Below are 23,400 nucleotides of genomic sequence, written 5' to 3'. Positions count from 1 at the left end.
CATTTATTCCAATTTTCACGGTGTCAACAAATCCCCAAAAAGTTCGGACAAGTAGCAATAAGAGGCTGGAAAAAGTAAATTTGAGCATAACGAAGAGCTGGAAGACCAATTAACACTAATTAGGTCAATTGGCAACATGATTGGGTATAAAAAGAGCTTCTCAGAGTGGCAGTGTCTCTCAGAAGCCAAGATGGGTAGAGGATCACCAATACCCACAATGTTGCGCAGAAAGATAGTGGAGCAATATCAGAAAGGTGTTACCCAGCGAAAAATTGCAAAGACTTTTCATCTATCATCATCAACTGTGCATAACATCATCCGAATATTCAGAGAATCTGGAACAATCTCTGTGCGTAAGGGTCAAGGCCGTAAAACCATACTGGATGCCCGTGATCTCCGGGCCCTTAAACGACACTGCACCACAAACAGGAATGCTACTGTAAAGGAAATCACAGAATGGGCTCAGGAATACTTCCAGAAACCATTGTCAGTGAACACAATCCACCGTGCCATCCGCCGTTGCCAGCTGAAACTCTACAGTGCAAAGAAGAAGCCATTTCTAAGCAAGATCCACAAGCTCCGGCGTTTTCACTGGGCCAGGGATCATTTAAAATGGAGTGTGGCAAAATGGAAGACTGTTCTGTGGTCAGACGAGTCACGATTCGAAGTTCTTTTTGGAAATCTGGGACGCCATGTCATCCGGACCAAAGAGGACAAGGACAACCCAAGTTGTTATCAACGCTCAGTTCAGAAGCCTGCATCTCTGATGGTATGGGGTTGCATGAGTGCGCGTGGCATGGGCAGCTTGCATGTCTGGAAAGGCACCATCAATGCAGAAAAATATATTCAGGTTCTAGAACAACATATGCTCCCATCCAGACGTCATCTCTTTCAGGGAAGACCCTGCATTTTTCAACAAGATAATGCCAGACCACATTCTGCATCAATCACAACATCATGGCTGCGTAGGAGAAGGATCCGGGTACTGAAATGGCCAGTCTGCAGTCCAGATCTTTCACCTATAGAGAACATTTGGCGCATCATAAAGAGGAAGGTGCAACAAAGAAGGCCCAAGACGATTGAACAGTTAGAGGCCTGTATTAGACAAGAATGGGAGAGCATTCCTATTTCTAAACTTGAGAAACTGGTCACCTCGGTCCCCAGACGTCTGTTGAGTGTTGTAAGAAGAAGGGGAGATGCCACACAGTGGTGAAAATGGCCTTGTCCCAACTTTTTGGGGATTTGTTGACACCATGAAATTCTGATTCAACATATTTTTCCCTTAAAATGGTACATTTTCTCAGTTTAAACTTTTGTTCCGTGATTTATGTTCTATTCTGAATAAAATATTAGAAGTTGGCACCTCCACATCATTGCATTCAGTTTTTAGTCACGATTTGTATAGTGTCCCAACTTTTTTGGAATCCGGTTTGTACCAATTTAGATATATTTATTATTGACCTGCACCAAAGTCAAATGTTTTGCAAATGTTTGGGCCTTGCTAGACACTTTTCAAATGTGCCAGATTTACCAGACTATTGACATGCATCAGTTTTTTGGTGCAAAAAACTAGTCTAAGCTATACAATAGCACCCGAGAGGTGATATAAAGAAGGCATGAATCTAACATGCCCCAAATGTATCACACAGTGTGAGCCAATCTTCTAATAGCCTGGTCTACCTTACAGACAGCATTAGTAAACTTGTCCCATAGCATTACACATCACCGATTGAAATAAACGACACCCATGTAAGATAGTCCTCCAGAGTGCAAGCTGTTCTCTCTACAACAGGGGGACCCCTTCTATAAAATCAATATGCTCTATAAGTGCATACGGACAAAAGTCTTAATGCAGTGGTCTGCAATCGGTGGCCCTTCTAGGATACTGGTACTGCATGCTAGGAGTTGTACTTTCTCACAAAAGAAAAACACAGGTTGAAGACAACAGACTTAACAAGACAATCCCTCTAAAGGGGTTGTCCAGGATTTTGATATTGATGACCTATCCTCAGGACCCCTGCCGATCTGATATCGATGGCCTTCAATATCAAAATCCTGGACAACCCTTTTAAAGTGGTTGTGCGCCTTTTTTTGGGGGGGGTTTGGCCATCCCACTTCCCCCCCTCTTGGGCAGACGTGCGAAGAGAAGCATACTTACCTGCTTCTCAGGGCTGACTCTCGGCTCCTTCTCTGCACATCCTGGATGTAAACTTCCGTTTGAACGCTGCTGCAGCCTATCGTCCACAGCGGTGACCTGCTGTCCTTGCGTCATGTCAAATGGTCCCATGATGCAAAGATTGCAGGTCACTACTGTGGCCAGCGATTGGCTGCAGCGGTGTCAAAACGGAAGCTTACATCTTGGGTGAAGATGCCAAGGATGGGAAGAGAAGGAGCGGGAAGCCAGAAAGCAGGTAAGTATGCTTCTCTTCGCCGGCCTGCCTAAGAAGGGGGATTTTCTAACAACCCCTTTAAGGATGTCCATGTATATTACATAAAGAAGCGAACTAAGCTTTACAAAACCGAATACTTGGTCCTCGGTAAAGTTTTTTTTTATACGCTTTCAAGTGTTTTATTCATTTTCACCGGTAATATTGTAACAGAAATCTGGGATCCGTGACCTTGCAAACCTTTAAAAAGGACAAAAATGTCAAACTTATCAAGATGTTTAAAATCGCCAGGACACCAAATCCACTTCATTGTTCGATGCTGTATTTTTTTCGTAACACATAAATTGAAAAAGTCTACTGAACGTACTGGATACAGACATGAATATCAGAGACGGAGAACATGAAGTGAAATGCCCTTGCGTTACAAATGTAAACGGTTGTTCTCATCGATCTCCAGGATGGTCTCGCCTGTTTGAAAGCTATAGAAGAGTCAACAGGTTACTGGTACGTGTCTAAAACTATGCAAGCAAATAGGTTCTCGGTAACATTTAAGTGGATGGATACGGCGACACTTCCGAAAAAATGACAATGCAATCCCTGTTAACGTGAAGTGCGGATAATTGTGGCAAAAGTGTCAAGACTCATGTAAACGGTCATTATGGCATCGACGCTCCCAAAAGACAGTCTCGTCTGTGAAGAAAACATTAGCTCCCATCCCGAATCTCATGACTCCGCCACCAAGGTTCCTGCATGTGCCCCGGTGATGTTTTGCAGATCTTCTCTCTTTCCTTTAGTATTATCTGCAATGAATACTGACTCAACAACCTAATAAAAAAAAAAAAAACTAATAAAAATAAAATAAACTGATCTACAGTTTACGGCTTCATATCGACTTCACATGCACCTTTCACTGGTAGCTTCCGTACTCTCCATCCCTTGATTTACGTGGCTTGCGTCTGTTTATTATATATATATATATATATATTTTTTTTTTTGCATTTGTGCAACTTTGTAAAGCGGATTCAAATTTCCTTCTTCGATTAAAACATGAAAAAAAGTAAAAAATAACTAGGACTATGCCAGGAAGCGACGGATATTAGTAATCTCCCCACACACGTCATCTTTGCCAGAAGATGCAAGTCGCCAGGGGGTCTTTGCATGGTGAGCGTACGTTACAGCACGGTCTGTCTGTCTTTCCACCCATATTGCATCAATGTCTCGTCCCCTCTTGATGTCAGAAGACGTTACGTCAGGATGTTGTTAATAAAGTCCAAGAAGCGCTTAGAATACTGTTCTGGATTAACAGTGGAAATCTCCGCACCTGCCTGCAAAGAGAAAATAATAAGGCTTTGACAGTGTAAGACGATAGAGATGGTCCTCTTCCATAACTGTAAAATTTTAAGGGGTATTCCAACCATAAACGTCTGCTTGATAAAATCTCTGACCGCCATGACCCTCATTAATGGATCTACACTTTCTGCTTTGTGGTTCTGTCTGAACTAACATGTACAACAGAGGACACACTCCTGCTGTCTGGTGACCGGTGGTGAGTGTAGCGTATAGCATATTATTCGTATTGATCCTAAATCTTCTTCAGACCCTTTAAATCTTATTTAAAGGGGGTTCTCCGGGATTTACATATTGATGACCTATCCTCAGGCGCTCTATGAGCACTTGGGCCTCTTCCTAGGCCATGTGACGTCTCGGTGATCGGTCACATATCCAAGGTGCTTGGAGCTGAGCTGCAATACCAAGCACGACCACTATACAACGTACGGCGCTGTGCTTGGTAAGCTGTGAGGAGGCCACGGTGCTTACTGAAGCACTTTGGCCTACTCAAAGGGGTTGATCAGGGGGGTGTCGGCAGTTGGACCTCCATCAATCTCAATACTGATTAATCAATATGTAATCCCAAAGAAAAGAGTGCAGAGACCATACAGCTCTTTAACATTTACCCCATCCCAATGGTGGGAATTGCTGTAGGTGGAGCCATTTAATTGAACACCCTGGACACCTCATGCAGAAAGTCGTCTCCCATTACATGCGCGGCACATAGGAAAGCGCTAAGGCAACTAGGGAATGCTCATGCGCATCTCTCAATTGCCCTCACAATCTCCAGGATCAATGCGGGGGGGGGCAGAATTGGGTGTATATTAGAAAGTTACACACCAGACCTCCTGACTGCTGAAGGACAGCACCCCATCCTCACCTCGTTCCTGTGTTTGTGTGGATTTCCTTCAATGCCTCAAAATCATACTGACAGGTTATTTGGCTCCCTGTGAGATGTCCCCTGTATGTCCAAGATTTGGAAATCGAACTGAGCCCCATCAAGAATGAAGAAATAACCAGGGTGTGTAAACTTTAGCTGTGACACTTACCCCGTGTTTAACAGTTTTTGCTGCGTGTGCTGCTTTCTTCTTCGCATCATAGTGAGTTAAAATATCAATAATGGCCATGAAGTACACTTCCTTCCTGGGAGCATCTGTAAAGAAAGATACAGCATTTCTGGAGTAGTCCTAAAAATTCACCAACCTATAGCTGCACCCAGGGGCAAACTGGGAACTTAAAATGGCCCTGAAAAAAAAAAACTAAAAACTAAAAGTAGCCCCGTGTTGTAGGCGTGTCCAAAATGAGAAAAGGTGAGGCAATACAGGCAGGGATAACAGGAGTGGGCGGGGCCATCAATACTGTAGTGCAGAAAACAATACCGCCCCCGCAGAGCCAGATACCACAGTGCAGCACAAAATACAGAGGCCCCCACAGCAGTATTCAACTGTATCACCATCCTGAGGGCTTGTATCAGCTGGCCAGGTGAATAAGTATCTGATGCTCGTAGCCAGCGGCGTAGAGAGGGCTTGGGCAGCCCCCTGGGCATCAGCTTACTGGGAAATTTCCCTGTAGGGTCTATGGCCCGTCCGCCCCTGTCTACATCTGATAAACTTCTGTTACAAACAATATGGCCGTTCTTACTCCTCCAATAGGAGTGGTCATTATTAAGATGTCCAAGATCAGTTAACAAAAAACCTGTGTAGTCTCATAACGATGCATCCTTCGTTCCTGTATTGCCGTCCAAGGCAGATTTGCCTTTCAGAAGCCTGGTAAAGCTGGAAAACAACCGCTACTGCTGGACCTTGTACTGGTTGTCAACCTTTCTAAAAACACCCAAAGATACACAGTAGACAACTAAAGAATATATAATTACTGATCTCAATTTCTCTCTAATCTTCTATGAAATGATGGTTATATAGACGTCCATAAGCATGGAGGTAAAAATACAGCACTACGGCAACTGAAAATGTCCTAATTTAGAAACTTAAAGGGAATGTATCATCAGAAAATGACCTATCAATTAAACAGAGTTTATTTTACATCTTTTGTCATTTCAGAATTTTTGGTGATATGTATTTACATTTTCCATGCCACTATCTATAATAAGAGTAATCCTGGCCACTAAATTTCTGTAGAGACCACTTATCGGTAGTCAACTCATTATCATCACATACAGGATTACAGTGACAGGTAACACCTCTATTACAGAGATGAGGGCAGACAACAGGGGATGGACACAGCTCTCCTCCCTGCAGAAGAACCTCTGTGCAGGTCACAGAGCATGCCCACACTTCCAATGAAGTCAATGAATCATCTCCAGTCTACAGGTTCTTATGGTCCATGTGGCTACCGTCAAGCATATCTCTGAATGCTGACAAGGGGGCTTGCCAATCTCTACATAAAACTAGAAAACCCCCATAACCAGTTATGTTTTATGTATGCAGGCATAAGTATGCCTGTACTGCACCCCAGCTCTGAAACTGAAGACCCTCCGGCTTCTCCGATATAGGCAATGTCAACACAGCAGCTTTGAATGTTCCGCGTTCATAGGACGCAAGACGGCAGTAGTCACGTTACTTGTTCATGTGACCACTTCCTCTGGCTGTTCTTGGCTTCCTCTACTAGGGCACAGTCGCTAACCAGTATGCGGACACGTCTGGCGCATGCACAGATACAGGAAGCAGAGTTCCTTGTGTTTGCGCATGCGCTGAACATATCCATATATGGTTAGGCGCCTGCGCCCTAGTGGAGGAAGTTGAGAACAGCCAAACAAGTCACGTGACTGCTGCCCTCTTGCATCGTATGGACGAGGAAGATCAAAGCTGCTGTGCCGACATCTCCGATATCTGGGAAGCCCCCTGACATTTATTCTGAGAAGACTTTCTAGTAACAAGGGTAGTGATATAATAACCTTTTGTGATAGGATATCTTAAAGGGGTTGTGCACGTTTGGGGGAGGTTGACCATGTTTGGCAACAAACCTCCCCCCTCCTAGGCAGACCTGCGAAGGGAAGCATACTTACCTGTTTTCAGATGCTAGCTCCTGGTTCCTTCCCTCTCTGGCTTCTGCTGCTCGGGTACCTGAATGTTAACCTCCGGTATGATGGCACTGCAGCCAATCGCTGGTGGCGGCAGTGACCTGCTCCCCTTGCATCATGACCATCAGTGATTGCAGCAGCGTCAAACTGGGAGTTTACATCTAGGAACCTCGAGTGGAGTAGCGGAGGCTGGAGAGCACAGGAGTCGGGAGCCAGCGTCAGGAAGCAGGTAAGTATGCTTCCCTGCTAAAGTCTACCCATCAGGTGCCAACCCCCACCACCAACGTACACAACCCTTTTAAGTTCTTCAATATTTAATCTTTAAAGTGACTTCAAGGTGGGCCTTCATCAATCATGGAGTAGGCAAACCTAAATAAGTTGTCCCATGCAGGAACTAATCAGAATAGCGAGTGGCAAAATGATGATAACCTACTTTCATGGCTTTTAATTCCATACACATCAATGGTTGGGTCAAACTCTCCAGGAGGAAGTGGCCTTGTGCTGTTTAATGTGTTCCCAGGGCTGTCTGGTGGCGTGCCAATAGGTTGCATTCCATCACTTTCACCTTCTTCTTCACCATCGTTGTCCTCACTCTCTTCATCCTCTTGCTCTGCTCTTTCCACATCGTGGATACCCACCAAGAGGCTGTAATCCATAAGCTTCAACTGGGACAAAAACTATGGGAAGCAAATGCATTTATTAGTTTTTACTTAGTTTTGTTTTTGTTAGAAGGTTTGCCCAATAATAAGCTGATCATAAGGTGCCCACTGCTGTGACCAGACGTTCCAGGGGGTAAGTGGCTCCTGTTCTGCCATTTCCCGGTCCCCTGCTGGTCTCTGCTTCCAGGTGAGTATGATTTAAAGAGTGCCTGTGAGCAGGATCAACCCTACAAATACAGGCATATCACCTGGTAGAGGTAATCCAGCTGATTCAAATTATATCTTATTTATGGTTCTAGGTGGTGCAAATTCAGAGAAATGTACGCTTTTCATTTGCAGCGTCCCACCTATGTGTGCAAAAGGGACACTTTAAACATCTGCCTATTTATCTAATGCATTTGCAATGTATATTATTTCCTATTTATGAGGCTGGCAATGTCATTACACCTATTTGCCCCTAGGTGGTGCTGGCGCCACATAATATATATAACTGGAGTGTGTCTAGCTGAGAGTAGAGAAGAAGTGAATTCAGTAAAGAGTGTATTGTAGAGAGGAGAAGGAAGTGTATGGGAGGAGGAGAACAGGCAAGTTCCACAATGTAGCTGCCTTTCTTTCCTCTGGGCCCTGATCAAGCTTGGAGATGACAGACCAAGTAGTTACTGCAGCCCAGCACAAGACCATGAGTCTATGTCTAAATACGAAGCAAGCCTAGTAAGGGTTACAGCTGAATCCAGCCTATGGACCTCACCAGCACAAGTGCCTGAGAGCATCTTTCCAAGTGCCGGGACACGAATGGATAATTAGTGCGCAGAATTGTCCTTATTCACTAGAAGCCTTCCGGGATATAGTGGAATCCTAAAAACCAGAGAGCATCCTGCAAATAATGTAGCAGAAGACTGATGCCTGCCCAAGGAAGAACGTCCTTATTGGATAGCTCAAGATAAGTAGAAAACAGCATATTTAGTACCAGAGTGCTATAGTTGGGGCTTAGAATAATTACAGAAGTCTTGCCTGTAAAGTGTCAGCCTTAAAGAGAACTCCTCAACTGACAATTGCCTAAACCTGATAAAAGAAATACTGCTGAACCTATTTCTGAGTCATCACTCATGCCATACAAATGAACTGTATCTGTACTGACTACCTGAAGACAATTGATTCAGTAAATGTTCAACTGTTTGATTACAACCGACTCCTCATAATTTCTACTACTACTACTACACTCAACATTTGCACCTTACGGTGCTGGCGTCACGAACACAGGGCCCCAGCCACCAAAGCACCTTAAACACCGATACCATCAAGGGCACCTCAACTTCCATCTGGCTGGTGTTCCCTGCAATAGAGAGTGCCCCGGAGGATTTAGTGCTGTCTTCCCATCCACTGCAATGCCGGCCCAGGAAGGCTCTACTAACTGTGAGTACAAACAACTACTACCCCCATCGGCCCACCGTAGCCTCACGTGTTTCCCCTGCAGTCCGGCTCGTTGTCCCCAAGGAACTGTCCTGAGCCCTCAGAACACCATATCATCTCCTCCGCTTGACTCCATTTCCGGGTGTACACTGGTGTCATCAGCGCATGCGCAGAAAGTACCTGCAGATCCTCTGCACATGCGCTGATCCTTGGTACAATAGCGCAGGCTCAAGAATACAACCTTATCTGGCTCTGTCAATCAAGGGGAAGGGAGGAGTGGCTGGATCTACGGGGTGGCGATATGGTGTTCCAATGGACTCAGGTCAGCCCAATAACCTCATCTGCATTCTAATAAAAGCGCAAATTTCTAAGGAACAGCGCCAAGTAGAACCATAACGAAGGTAATGTTCGAATCTGCAGGATCAACTCTAACAGGCAGTATGTCTGGCTTAATAGGGTTGGGTCAACCCTGTTAAGCCAGACATACTGCCTGCTGACAAATGCTCTTTAATGTATTATTTTACAAAGTTTTGAGTTTTTTTTTTTTTTTTTTCCATCGAACAACCCTTTAAGTATGTAGCCTAGAAGGGCATCCATCTGCTATATCTTGTTATAGGTTACCCCACTGCAACAAGGACTCAATAGATTCACCATGCGTCCAGTACCTGATGTAGTGTAGATATGAAGCCCTATGTCTTACCTCTACATCCTTCTTTAGCTTCTCACGGAACATCTTTTTGTTGTTCTCATCAATGTAGATTTTCTGACCATCATTGATGAAGTCATTATCTTTGTATGTTGGCAGTTCTTTGGCCTAAAAAATAAAATACAGGTTAACCAACGAGTCTATGTAGACTTTTATATGCCTTTTAATGTACATGATCGGCCTTTATGAGGAGAGTACTGATATTCCTATGCTAACAAGTCACCTGGTACCATGGTTAATTCAACATCTCTGCATTTGAGATGCATGGAAATATTACTGCAGGATCCGACTACACAGAGCTTGTTGGTTGTAATCTGCAGAATACGTCAGGAGCTGCTCTGATGACTTGACCTGTAGCCCTTATCTCTGAACTTCTGACAGCTCATAAACACTTGTGTTTAAGTCATATTCTTACCAAACTGATAAGAATTCAGTTATGATGAGTGTTTATGAGCTCTCAGGAGTTCAGAGATAAGGGGTACAGATCAAGCCAACAGATCAGCTCCCTGACGGATTTGATGTGAGGCAGACAGCAATAGTCTGCAGATGTTTTGAAACTGAAGGCTGTAGAGGGAGAAGCTATTGAAATTTTTTAACAAAGATCAACTGAAAAAATGATTTTTAGCCTCAAAACTTTAAAATGAAATGCTAAAAATTTGTACCCAAACGTGTTCACAGCCCTGGCCCTGTTGTTTCCCTGATCCTCAGGCTTTATTTATTTGGCGGCAGCGATGGCATACGTATACGCCACGTAACCGCTGTAGCCAATCACTGACCTCTTGTGCTGTATACCAATGAGGCCAGTGATTGGCTGTAGTGTTGTCTGGTGTTTACAGGTCCATCATTCTGGCAGCCTATAAGATGATGTCGCGGCTGCAGCGGCAAGGAGGATCGGAGCAGCGGTGCTGGAATCAGTGGGGGGTGAACTAGGCGAGTATGAATTCTTTTTTGACAACTGCTAGCTTTGCAGGGGGGAGAGCTACATTTTTTAATAAGCCGGACAACCCCTTTAAGAGTACTGTATCAGTGGAGTGGAATCAGGATAAGTGCTTTAGATCGGGCAGTTATTGCTAAGTGAACGTACGGGTTATTTCCTCATATACTTCGATTCAATAACAGTATGCAAGTGCAATAGGACAGGGAAACAAGCAATTTACAAGCAATGACATGCACTGATTGCAGGTAAATATGTGTTCAAACTGTTAGAAAAACCAATACAATGAATGCAGTGAGATGTTCCACCCCGGGGAAAGGTGTCCTGTCTATAATCGTCTTTTCCTTTCCGACCTTTTCTTCCATTTCCAATTCTCCACTGAGCAGCTGACTTCTTACGTCCTGGCACGATGCCCAGACTGTCAGCACTAAAGAAGAAGTAAGCCGAACTAAAACCACTAATTTTATACCATACTGGAGCTGCACCTCCTCTCTGAAAAGACAGGCCACCGGGGAGCTAAGTGCTTCCTCACATGCCGGGGAGAAGACTAATCTGTCTCAGCAATGGGCTCCTGAGTGATGTCCCATCAATGAACAATGAATCTTCTGGGGGAAGGGAGAAAATCAAAACAGATGCAAGAATGTGTCAGCCGTAGGAGGTCGGCCAAGATGAAGTGGAGGATGACTGCACAAGGACATATTTTGAGACAACCGGCTACAAATACTCGATACAATGTGGCACATCACATGGGTCAGGAGAACACGTGCGCAGCAAAACAACTCAACAACCCGAATCAGCCAATCACATTCTGAACGACCAGAAACATGATTACTGGATGGGCGACAGCTTTGCTTCCACAGCAGTCTAGTAAGAAGGAAATGTGCGTCATAATTTTGGGAAGTTTGCACAATTATCTGGGACAGAAATACTAAATCTAGTTTCACATCTGCGGCATATCATTGTTTCGGCAGAGAACAGCCTGCCGGAGTTCTCCAGATCCGGCATTGCCGGATGCTACCGGAATGCCCGCCAACCCCAATAATTATAACGGAGAACGGCAGAGATCCAGCTGCAATATGGCAAGTATGCTGAGAATCGGACTGACAGAAACTGCTTTTTTTCCAGCCAATTCCTGGCATTCTATGCAGAAAGCTGCAGCGCACATGTGAAAGTACCCCAAGACTGGTGTTACAAATGCCAGACTAAAGTCCGCCGGTGCAGAATGCTCCAAAATTATTGAGGCACCAGACTTTCAAATGTAGATCTGAAGTATCATTTACACCCATTTCTGGCATACATGACAGTAAATCTGTTGGGCCATGATAAATGCCCCTCACTATTTATATCTGTGGACTAAGTTTTGGAATGGCCCAGCCAGAGCCATACCGAAGTGATTACAAGCATTTTTTTTTTGGTTTGTCATCTTTTACTCACGCAATGTTTTTGTCAGACATTTCTTTCTCAAGAGAACGCCTGAAAAAAATGCCACACCCAGAGCATGCCGCAAATTCTAGAAAAACCCTCACACCACTACAAAAAAATAAAATTGTAGGACGGTTTGTCACATCCAATTGGCCAGAATGCAAGATATGGCCACAGCTTTTTTGTGTTCCAAAATAAAAAACCCACCATTTTTCTGTATTCCTAGATGAAATCATATTGTATAAAAGTTAATCAAAAAGTCGCATATACCCAAAAATAGTACTAATAAAAAATACACATTGCCTCACAAAAAACAAGCCCTGACACCGCTCTGTAGGTGAAAATGTTATGGTGATGCAATGCAGAAATGTTTATTTTTTAAAAGTAGTAACACATAAATGCAGTATTGCTGCAATCGTACTGATGCAAAGAATCACGCTTATTTTACATAAATGATATTAAGTTCTGGCAGTCTCTTCCGGCATAGATTTTTGTCCAGCCGAATCCTGGCATATTTGCCGGGTAGCAGCCAGGTCTCCATAGTCTTATAGTCAATGGGGCCGGCAAGCCTTGCGTAATATCAGACAATGCCGGTTCCAGGTAGTTCCAGCAGACTGTTCTCTACTGGAACTAATAACGCTAATTTATTTTTTTTTCCACATTTTCCAATACAAGCTATGGTAAATTAACCCCTATATATAGCTGCACAACCCCTTTAAGGGTTTAAAGCAAAACTCCAGAAAAAACTGGTGCAGCCTGCAGGGGCAATGTAGGACATAAAAGTTCAAGGAAGACCAGGTCATGCACCAACTTCTCCGCCTCAAGCCCTGCACTAGGCATCACACAGGGTACTAGCTTTTCCTAGACCACAACTGTGCTGCTGGATGGTTGAAGAAAAAAGAAAGAAATAGAAGCAGATCTGCTCTTCTAATCCTGGTCAACGGTTTTAAGTAAATGTAAATGGTCCCTCCGTTTTTGCTGGATACTCAACAGACATGGGATTCAGCCAGTTCCCTCCAGTTCTCCAGAACTGGTTGTAAAAATTACAACTGGATCGGAGAACCGTGTTACCGGCTGAGTCCCGATCCGGCGCTCTGGTGGCGGCAGGGCAGCTGGAGATGTTCACTTCCATTGCTTTGCACACCACTGATAGTTTAGCTCCTTAGTTGGGTGGTATGTGTGTGCAGTGTGTATATGGTGTATTTATGTGTGACGCATACAGTGGATATAAAAAGTCTACACACCCCTGTTAAAATGTCAGGTTTCTGTGATGTAAATAAATGAGACAAAAATAAATCATTTCAGAACTTTTTCCACCTTTAATGTGACCTATAAACTGTAAACTGTACAACTCAATTGAAAAACAAACTGAAATCTTTTAGGTGAAGGGAAGAAAATAAAACTAAAATAATGTGGTTGCATAAGTGTGCACACCCTCTTATAACTGGGGATGTAGCTGTGTTCAGAATTAAGCAATCACATTCAAAATCCTGTTAAATAGGAGTCAGCATACACCTGCCATCATGTAAAGTGCCTCTGGTTAACCCCAAAATAAAGTTCAGCTGCTCTAGTTGGTCTTTTCTGAAATTTTCTTAGTCGCATCCCAAAGCAAAAGCCATGGTCCACAGAGAGCTTCCAAAGCATCAGAGGGATCTCATTGTTAGAAGGTATCAATCAGGAGAAGAGTACAAAAGAATTTCCAAGGCATTAGATATACCATGGAACACAGTGAAGACAGTCATCATCAAGTGGAAAAAATATGGCACAACAGTGACATTACCAAGAACTGGACGTCCCTCCAAAATTGATGAAAAGACGAGAAGAAAACTGGTCTGGGAGGCTATCAAGAGGCCTACAGCAACATTAAAGGAGCTGCAGGAATATCTGGCAAGTACTGGCTGTGTGGTACATGTGAAAACAATCTCCGGTATTCTTCATATGTCTGGGCTATGGGGTAGAGTGGCAAGACGAAAGCCTTTTCTTACGAAGAAAAACATCCAAGCCAGGCTACATTTTGCAAAAACACATCTGAAGTCTCCCAAAAGCATGTGGGAAAAGGTGTTATGGTCTGATGAAACCAAGGTTGAACTTTTTGGCCATAATTCCAAAAGATTTGTTTGGCGCAAACAACACTGCACAACACCAAAAGAACACCATACCCACAGTGAAGCATAGTGGTGGCAGCATCATGCCAAGGGGCTGTTTTTCTTCAGCTGGAACTGGGGCCTTAGTTAAGCTAAAGGGAATTATGAACAGTTCCAAATACCAGTCAATATTGGCACAAAACCTTCAGGCTTCTGCTAGAAAGCTGAACATGAAGAGGAACTTCATCTTTCAGCATGACAACGACCCAAAGCATACATCCAAATCAACAAAGGAATGGCTTCACCAGAAGAAGATTAAAGTTTTGGAATGGCCCAGCCAGAGCCCAGACCTAAATCTGATTGAAAATCTGTGGGGCGATCTGAAGAGGGCTGTGCCCAGGAGATGCCCTCACAATCTGACAGATTTGGAGTGTTTTTGCAAAGAAGAGTGGGCAAATCTTGCCAAGTCAAAATGTGCCATGCTGATAGACTCATACCCAAAAAGACTGAGTGCTGTAATAAAATCAAAAGGTGCTTCAACAAAGTATTAGTTTAAGGGTGTGCACACTTATGCAACCATATTTTATTTTTATATTTTTTCTTCCCTCTACCTAAAAGATTTCAGTTTTGTTTTCAATTGAGTTGTACAGTTTATAGGACACATTAAAAGGTGGAAAAAGTTCTAAAATGATTTATCTTTATCACAGAAACCTGACATTTTAACAGGGGTGTGTAGACTTTTTATATCCACTGTATATATGGTGTATGTATATGTAAACATGTGTCGTGACTCCGCGTGTGTCCGCCGTTGAGTAGGGACCGGTTGTTATAAATTTGAATCCCACCCCTGGCTCTCACCCGAGCAAACTTTTGCCTCACTTTTGGCCATTTTATAGCATAACTGCCAACTCTTCCGAAATGTCCAGGAGGCTCCTGCATAAACAGGAGAGACCTCACGGACTCCCTGAAGAGTTGGCAAATCTCCTGGGCACAGCAAGGTACATGGAAAACAGCCCTCCGTGTACTGTACATGTATGTGGCATCAGGATTCTGCATATTTAGATGCATCCCCAGAGCCCCAAGTGCGTTTGGGGGCAGGTTGCCGTACTCAGGGGGCAACACACAAAATAGGCGATGCTGAAAAGAGGTGGAGCACTGAATGAAGGGGGCATGTCAATGCCCGGAAAGTTTCACACAGCACTGCACTCAATCTCCTGTGTGCTAACTTTCAAATGTGGGTTAGTACGCTTCACAGTCTTGAAAATACAAAAATTTCTAAAAATTTGAATATGCTCGGACCACAAACAATACCTAGAATTAGAGAAGCCCTGTGGTCTCTTCAGGCTTCTAGTGACGGAGCGCTGCTCCTGACCAGACCGCACAGAGAACTGCATCACAGGGCCACACAGATGGTGGCGAGTACTAGGGGCGCCCCTTCTTTACCCAGAGCTGCCGCCCCTTCATTCTAGGGAATATTTATTACATTTACTCTTCTCATACATGATCAAAGCACACGGTTGTCTCTGTCAGAGAGTCAAGGTCTTTAATAGTCCAATGGTAATAAATAAGCTATGTACCTTTTCTTTGTCGCTGGCTTCCCGTGCCACAGTGGATCCCTATGAAATAGAAGCAGAGCAGGTAAAATATTACTGATATTTTAACATATTAGAATAAATAATTTACCGAACAGAAAAATCCACATTAAAATGCATTAAGAATTACAAGAAAAAAATAAAATAACGCTGAGTTGATATGGAAAGACGTACATGGAAATTTATCAAGACTGTCGCTAAGGAAAACTGGCTTAGTTGCCCATGGCAACCATATTCTACCTTTCATTTTCCAAAAATGCGCTGAAAAAACAAAGGCTGAATCTGATTGATCGCTATAGACACCGAAGGCTGCGTTCACATCTCCATATTGGAGACCCGGCAGCCTGATCCGGTGCAAATGCCTGCTGTTGGTCAGACAAAAAAAAAGTTGCATGAAATGTTTTTTGTCCATCCGAAACCTGGCATTTATGCTGGAAATCGAACGGATCACCGATGGACCTCATTGCAGTCAATAGGGATCTGGTGGAGAAGTAGAAGATCCGGCAGGCTGCTCTGTGCAGCCTGGAACAGCCTGCCAGATCTCCTAATAGAGATGTGAACGTAGCCTTGGCCAGTTTTCCGTTGCAACAGTTTTGATATATCTCCCCTAGTAAGACACGAGACAGAACACAGTCTTTCAGTGGCCTCTAGACCACAGACCCGCATTAAATAGTCTGCCTGCCGTCTACTGATAAATCTGCAGTAACCAGCACTACGTGAGCTAACATGGCAGACAGGAAGTGGCTGACAGCTACTTCCTGTTTGAAAAAATGAAGACCTGGAGGACAGAAAGATGCCTGTGTAACTACAGAATTGCTGGATTCATGATCGTGTCTTAATGTTTTTTTTTTGGTATGAATTATGGTTCAATGCAAGAATTGATGAGCTAAGCAGAATTCCAGTGACATACTATCCAACATTTTAGTTGTTAAATTTGTGTCATTTAAAGAGGACCTTTCACTTGTAAAAACAATGTGAACTGAGTATGCTGACATATAGAGCGGCGCCCGGGGATCTCACTGCACTTACTATTATCCCCGGGCGCCGCTCCCTTCTCCCATTATGTCCTCCGGTATCTTCGCTCAGTAAGTTATAGTAGGCGGAGTCTGCACTTGTTCTCCTGGGCGTCTCCTTCTCCTACGCTGTAGCGCTGGCCAATCGCATCGCAGAGCTCACAGCCGGGGAGAAAAAAACCTCCCAGGCTGTGAGCTGTGCGCTGCGATTGGCCAGCGCTACAGCCTAGGAGAAGGAGACGCCCACAGGACAAGGGAAGACACCGCCTACTATAACTTACAGAGCAAAGGTACCGGAGGGCATAACGGGAGAACGGAGCGGCGCCCGGGGATAATAGTAAGTGCAGTGAGATCCCCGGGCGCCGCTCTATATGTCAGCATACTCAGTTCACATTGTTTTTACAAGTGAAAGGTCCTCTTTAAGCCCTGCCCCGGAAAGGCCCAAACTCACACAGGAATGCCCACTTATGGGTGGAGTTGCATTGGCCACACCCATTTTCAGCCCAGCTCAGCACGCATTTGCCAAGACTGTCTGTAAAAATCATGGACTGTCCCTGAAAATTCAGGACGATTGGCAATTATGCAGTGGCATTATATTAGGCAAAAGGGGTTAAACTGGCCAGTGGTGGGCTATTTAAAGGGGTATGCCCATCTGAGACAATGGGGGCATATCGCTAGCATATGTCCCCATTGTCTGACAGGTGCGGGTCTCACCTCTGGGACCTGCACTTATATCGAGAACGGAGCGGGGAAAGTGGTGACTGGAGGACCCCGGGTTTCCCTTGGTCCGGCCACCACCAAGCATTTTCCCCATAGAAGTGAATGGGAGTGCACCACGCTTGTGCAGCCATTCATTTCTATGGGGCCGACGGAAATAGCCGAGCCAGCGCTCGTCGGCCCCACAGAAATGAATGGAGGGCAACAACACATGCTTGGTGCACCCTCTGGGACCCGCACCTATCTGACAATGGGGGCATATCTTAGCGATATGCCCCCATTGTCTGAGATGGGAATACCCATTTGGGCCAGCTGGTGGTTGCAGAGAAGGCCACATACACATGACCTTCTCTTTCTACTCATCTTTAAAGGTTATGGATACTGCATAAGGCCTCATGCAAACTGCGAATCCACAACACATGGTTCCCGATCGTGTGCATGCTGCCATTTATTTTATTTTATTATTTTTACCCCTGTATAAATGTCCTATCCTTGTCCGCAAAACAAACAAGTCTAGGACATCTTTTTTGCGGGCCAGTGGAACAGACCAACGGATGCGGGCAGCCCCAATTGAAATTAATGGGTCTGCATCCAAAAAATGCGGATCAGATGTGGACCGAAAATACAGTCGTATGCATGGGGCCTAAATTTCCAAGATGAGAAAACAACTTTAAAGGGATTTTGCCAAGTTCTAAAGTTATACCCTATCTACAGAATAGGGGATAACCATATGATTGGTGGGGGGTCGACATCTGGGACCTTCACGGTACACAAGAAGGGGGATCTGGTTTCCCCAAAAGATAGGAGTGTCAGATTGCTCATGACTAATGATGTTCCATTCATCGCTATAGGAGTGGCAGCGACAGCAGACCGTCCGGTATTCCCATAGAGAATGAATGGAGCGGTCGGAGGCCCACCAATCAGATGGTTTTCCCCTGTGGATAGGGGATAACTTTACAACTTGGCTCAGCCTATTTAATACATTCTCCATATTATGTTCATAGTGAACCTTAAAATACATCTGTATGTATTATAGACTATAAGTATTATTATGTATATGTATGTATTATAGACTATACCATGGCCTTTTGGCTTAATTTCACGGGTTAATATCGCTTTTATTCTACATATAGAATGTATTGATGAGCGGATCTGGAATAAATCATTATTTATAGGGCAAGATTTGAGAAACCTCCCATGAATAATTCATGAACGTAAAAAAAAATAAAAAAATAAAAATAAAGTTGAACTGAACATTATGTGCTGATTGCGGGATAGAAGATGATCGCTCCGCTATACAGCACAATCCCAGCCTGTGAGACGTCTGCCTGAACAATACTGCTCGGCTTGATTGCAGAAAAATTCCGGAAGAGAAAAACGACAACCCACCTTCCCGTATTGGAGGAGAAGATCATCAGAAGACTGATTTTATTTTTCTACATTCCGTTTAATCAGGATTTTTTTTCCCCCGGTTAATCACTGGAATTCACGTGAATATATAAGGGGCAAAAAAAAAAAAAAGGACATATCTAAACAAAAAAGCCAGTGGGAGGTATTTTGTGGCATGTGCAATGTGTCCCAGGGGGCATGACGGTCTGCACCCATGCTTATTTGTTTATGCCATAGATGGCCAACTTGCAGCTCTCCCACCATGCCCTGCTGTAGGTTGATAGCTGTAAGCAGTCTGGGCTTGCTGGGAGTTGTAGTTTTGCAACAGCTGGAGAGTCTCAGGTTGGCCATCCCTGGCATATGCAGTGTATACAATTGTGTGCATCCTCAAGGACGCACCCCCCATTGTGCAGGCAACAGGGAGAAATGTCTCCATGACTGTGGTAGCTGGCACCTTAAAAGGGGCACTTGTATTGGTGGCCACCAGAGCTGTCACTATGTGGGTGTGAAAATTGGTGCTTTTTTTCTATGCCCCTATTCCGGTCTTTGGAGAGCACAGAACACGTTCATCCTCCTCTCCAGCCGAGATGAGGACTGTTGAGAGAACAGTCAAAAAGCTTTTGTCCTAAGACACCCTTTTAACATGCAGCTCCAGCCTGATAATGACCATCTGCAGACGAAACCGTTTCGAGGTAGAACAGATTGGTCGGCATTATAAGGCCATCTATTCGCAACGGACATTGGTGATCTACACAATATACACAATCACTACAGATTCTGCACCTACCTTTAAGTCGTATTTCCTATAAACAGAAAGCCGATGGCTAAACACGTTCCTCGTGACAATCATATACGTCTCCACGCCGTCCACGTTTAGCCGGTACATGCCCAAAAATTGTGGGAGAAGAGTGTTTCCATGGCATTCCACGATGAACTACGTATAAAACGCAAGAGTAGAAAATGACAACCAAGTCTAATAAAAGAAACACGTATGAGCGTCCTACAATCGGAGCTCTCCTTTACGCTACATATAATATATCAACCAATTAAGGAAACATAAAACACGTGTTGTTAAATGTTAACATGATAGACGACCTCTGGTGTGCCGCAGCCCGTTTTCATCATATTAGTGCAGGCAGCGGATGATGAACTCAGCACATTTTCCATCCTAAATGTGCTCAGCGGGGGCTCTGAGAGCTTATTAAGAGCGGACCACTTTCCACTGCACAGACCCGCACATAATAAGCCGTGCGGCCCTGAATATATAGATTCCTCTTACATTATTTATGCCTCGGGAGAACTTTGTACGAGTCTGTGAAACAAATGACTACTTCTGAACCGGCAGAATTACATTGTTTTTTCAAGGCTACTTTCACATCTGCGTTTTCCTTTCCGGTATTGAGATGCAGACGGTTGTATTATCATAACGGAAGCGTTTTTGCTGATCCATGACGGATCCACCAAAAACGCTAGTGTGAAAGTAGCCTTACTGCAGATCCAGGAAAAGGAATCACAGCCAACCGGATACAGGTCTTGAGGCATGAATGAATGCAGCTCTATGGACCGGGCAAGAGATGGTTAAATTCATGGATGTAAATCCCAAAATCTGGGCCCAGTCTCACTTTCCCTAGTCCAAGTCCTGATTCTATAAATCTCCAAATAGATTGTTATGTTATAGTATTTTATGAAAATTATTAGGACTCCCCAGTTATAGCTTAGCCCGGAGCATAGCAGAAACACAGACAAAGTGCATTTTGTTTTCATAAACGGCCATGTACACCTTTAAAAATATTATGCAGTTTTGTGTGCATAAGTCTTATGTAACCATAGGCATCGTCATGGTAACAGACTACAAACAAACCCTGTAGTCATACTCCCTTCCACCCGGCCTTGAATTCTTTCCAAACTACTAAACGTTAGCAAAAAGTATGGGTCTGGGAGAGAGAAAGAACGGGACTACACAGGTTTTGTCTGTAGTCTGTTACCATAGAGATGCACAGGTCTCCATAAGGGTTTACAAAGAAATGTTCATTTCAGATTGATTACGACAATAAAAAGAACTGGTTGTGAAGGTGAACGTAGAAGAGAAGTCCCCTTGCATAAATCCATGATGATGCCAGAATTTGCCAAGAAGAATGTTGTCCCCTTTCCATCATTGATTATTATAAAAATATAATAAGAAGACTTTAAATAAGTTGTCCAGGGGTAAGCATTAAACGTAGACCGCCCTTACTGATCCCCCGCCCCCCTATTGTTTTGATGCTTACCGGGGTCCCTGTTGCTCTTCAGGTCCTGGTCAGGCCCCGATATGCAGGAAAAGCTTGGAAATGTCTGCTTAGCCAATCACTGGCTGAGGCGGGTCACCACCGTGGCCAGTGATTGGCTGGAAAGGCATCTTGATCTCTGGCGAGCCAGGATGTGACCAGTAAGGTGGAGTCCAGTGAATATCCGAGGAGCACTGGGGGATCAGTAAGGGCGAGTATGGCTTCTTTTATTTTTTTCTTTCAGCCCACTTTAAGGCCTTCTACCACTAATTTTATCCCCCTGGACAACCCCTTTAAGATAATATTTTGCAAGACTATGTAATATGGGAAGTCCTGAGGGACGTGGTGATGACTAAAGTGGAAGCTGTTTGGCTGCCAATGCTAATAGCCATTTCCACTAGTGCTTTGATATGGATGAATGGTTCAAGGGTTCATTGAGTTTTCCACATTTGGAGACGGAAAGAGGACACCTAGGCAAGTGTAGATGTAGCAGAGCTGACTAATAAAAGTATCAATGCATTCTATTATCTGCCTGTGAAAATCACTTGCAATCACTGTAACACATGGAGTAGGATGGGTCAACCAGACAGAGCGCGAGAAGGTCAGTCTTCTCTATGATGTCCATATTTATATAAAGGGGGTAGACATCATGAGTAGGGATGAGCGAACTTGTGATTTCAATTTCGGCATATCTAAGAATTCCGTTATGAATTCCGCGATCACAGGCCATAAGTTATGGTCCGTGGTTACGAAATCCATAACGGGATTCTTAGATAACCCAAGCCTTGTACACCGAACTTGAAAACACAAGTTCGCTTAACACTAGTCATGAGTTAACCCCCTTTAATTGCAGTGGAAAACGTGAGGCTGGCATCTGCGATATCCCAGGTGGCTGCAGTCACGTTCTCATAATCACGGCATCCATTGACTGTATCTCTAGATACATCCTGGACTTACCTGGTGGTATTTCTTTAGTATGTTGTGCATCTCAGCCACGTCTTCACTTGTAATAGTTTTGATGATATACCTCTTGTCACAAGAAGTGTGAAACCTAGCTCCGCTGCGAGCCTGAGAGTCGTTAGCCAAAGGGGCGTATCTGGTCAGGGAGTTCTGAAAATGAGAAGAGACAGTTACTACAAGATATTCAGCTGTAGATGTTCTCCTTAAAGGGAATGTATCACCTATATTTATACCTAGGTGATACATTACTACATATAGTGTGTAAATCCGCCACAGTCATTTTCTGCATAATAACCATTCCCAATATTTCGTGCAAACTAGGGACCAACGGCTAAATTCATATTGCGTTTCCTATTGCAACAACCTATAAATCTATGGAACATTATGTCAGATCTGGGACATATATGCAGAATCCCATGGACAGCTGTGTAAGCAATGTCCTCTCATATCCTCGTACATTTCTTTAGATGCTTGATGCCGGTTTTCCTATACGAGGCACTTGGTTCATTTGACACCACTCTTACTTACACAGCTGCATTGGCAGCCTCATCCATATTCATAGGCTGCTGCATTTCATACAAACAGCCTACTGTGCACCGTCCAGGCTCGTGTGCGGACTATTCTTACTGGGGGCAGCGCCACTGAGTGACCACCAGGTGGCAGGTGAGTCCACGGTGCTCAGAAGATGATGAAAGCAGCATTCCAGTGCCAGATTGCTTGTAAAGGCACCGGTCGAATTACACTCCAGCAAGATTAAAGCAAACGGACAGAGCGAGTTTTCAGGTTTCTGTTTGGATGATCTCAAACACAGTCTCGTAGGATAGTCGCAATAAATTATCCTGAAATTGACATTCTCTGCTTCAAAGTCAAGGTCCTGAACCAGTGACATCTGATATCACTAGACCCGGGGGCTACAGACTCCATACATGCAGAGGTAATTTGGTAATTTGGCCAACAGAGCTCACAGTGAGAGATCACTCACGTAATTACCCAATTGTAGTTTTCAGGGGTCAAGGTCATGACCACCATGTACGTGAGCATCTTCAGACGGACCCTGAAAGGAGCAATTTTAATATGTAATAAATATTTTTATGAAATAGCAGGGCTATGTTATGGAGGGACAATATGGCTAGGTAAAGTATGGGGAACGCTGTTTTTTTTTCTGGTGGGGGGTACTGGTTCTCATTGAAAAGATCAAGCGGTGTATGGAGATTTACTTAGCAGTTTGCAGTTTATTTATTTTCTGCACTTATATAGCACTACTATATTCCGCTGCGCTTTACAGACATTAGCAACCAACTGTCCCCAATGGGGCTCACGATCTAAGGTCCCTATCAGTAAGTCTTTGGAGTGTTCCTCTGTTATTCTTCCTGGAAATGGATGAATAAACTGGACATTCCACTTGCAAATTGGCACTGACCGGATAGTATCAGAGACTGCAGGGTCACGCCCCATTGACAAGGGAATAGTCAAACACGGATGTCGATTCATTTGTAC

General features: G+C 44.1%; 1 protein-coding gene across 1 annotated transcript in view; it reads right to left on the bottom strand.

Moving 5' to 3' along the window:
- Positions 1-2,530: 2,530 nt before the first annotated feature.
- Positions 2,531-23,400, bottom strand: part of PIP4K2A (phosphatidylinositol-5-phosphate 4-kinase type 2 alpha) — a 133,488-nt gene continuing 112,618 nt past the window's right edge. The window contains exons 5-11 of the mRNA XM_040434425.1: positions 21,901-22,053; positions 19,467-19,613; positions 15,546-15,584; positions 9,523-9,636; positions 7,187-7,430; positions 4,766-4,869; positions 2,531-3,712 (exon numbers count right to left, since the gene is read on the bottom strand). Coding sequence (XP_040290359.1) covers positions 3,632-3,712; positions 4,766-4,869; positions 7,187-7,430; positions 9,523-9,636; positions 15,546-15,584; positions 19,467-19,613; positions 21,901-22,053 — 882 coding nt within the window. The 3' untranslated portion in view covers positions 2,531-3,631. The remainder of the gene's footprint in view (positions 3,713-4,765; positions 4,870-7,186; positions 7,431-9,522; positions 9,637-15,545; positions 15,585-19,466; positions 19,614-21,900; positions 22,054-23,400) is intronic.

Source organism: Bufo bufo, chromosome 5 (genome assembly GCF_905171765.1).
Source record: "Bufo bufo chromosome 5, aBufBuf1.1, whole genome shotgun sequence".
NCBI lineage: Eukaryota > Metazoa > Chordata > Amphibia > Anura > Bufonidae > Bufo > Bufo bufo.
Note: the sequence above shows the minus strand (reverse complement) of the source record. Positions and strands in the feature narration are given on the sequence as shown.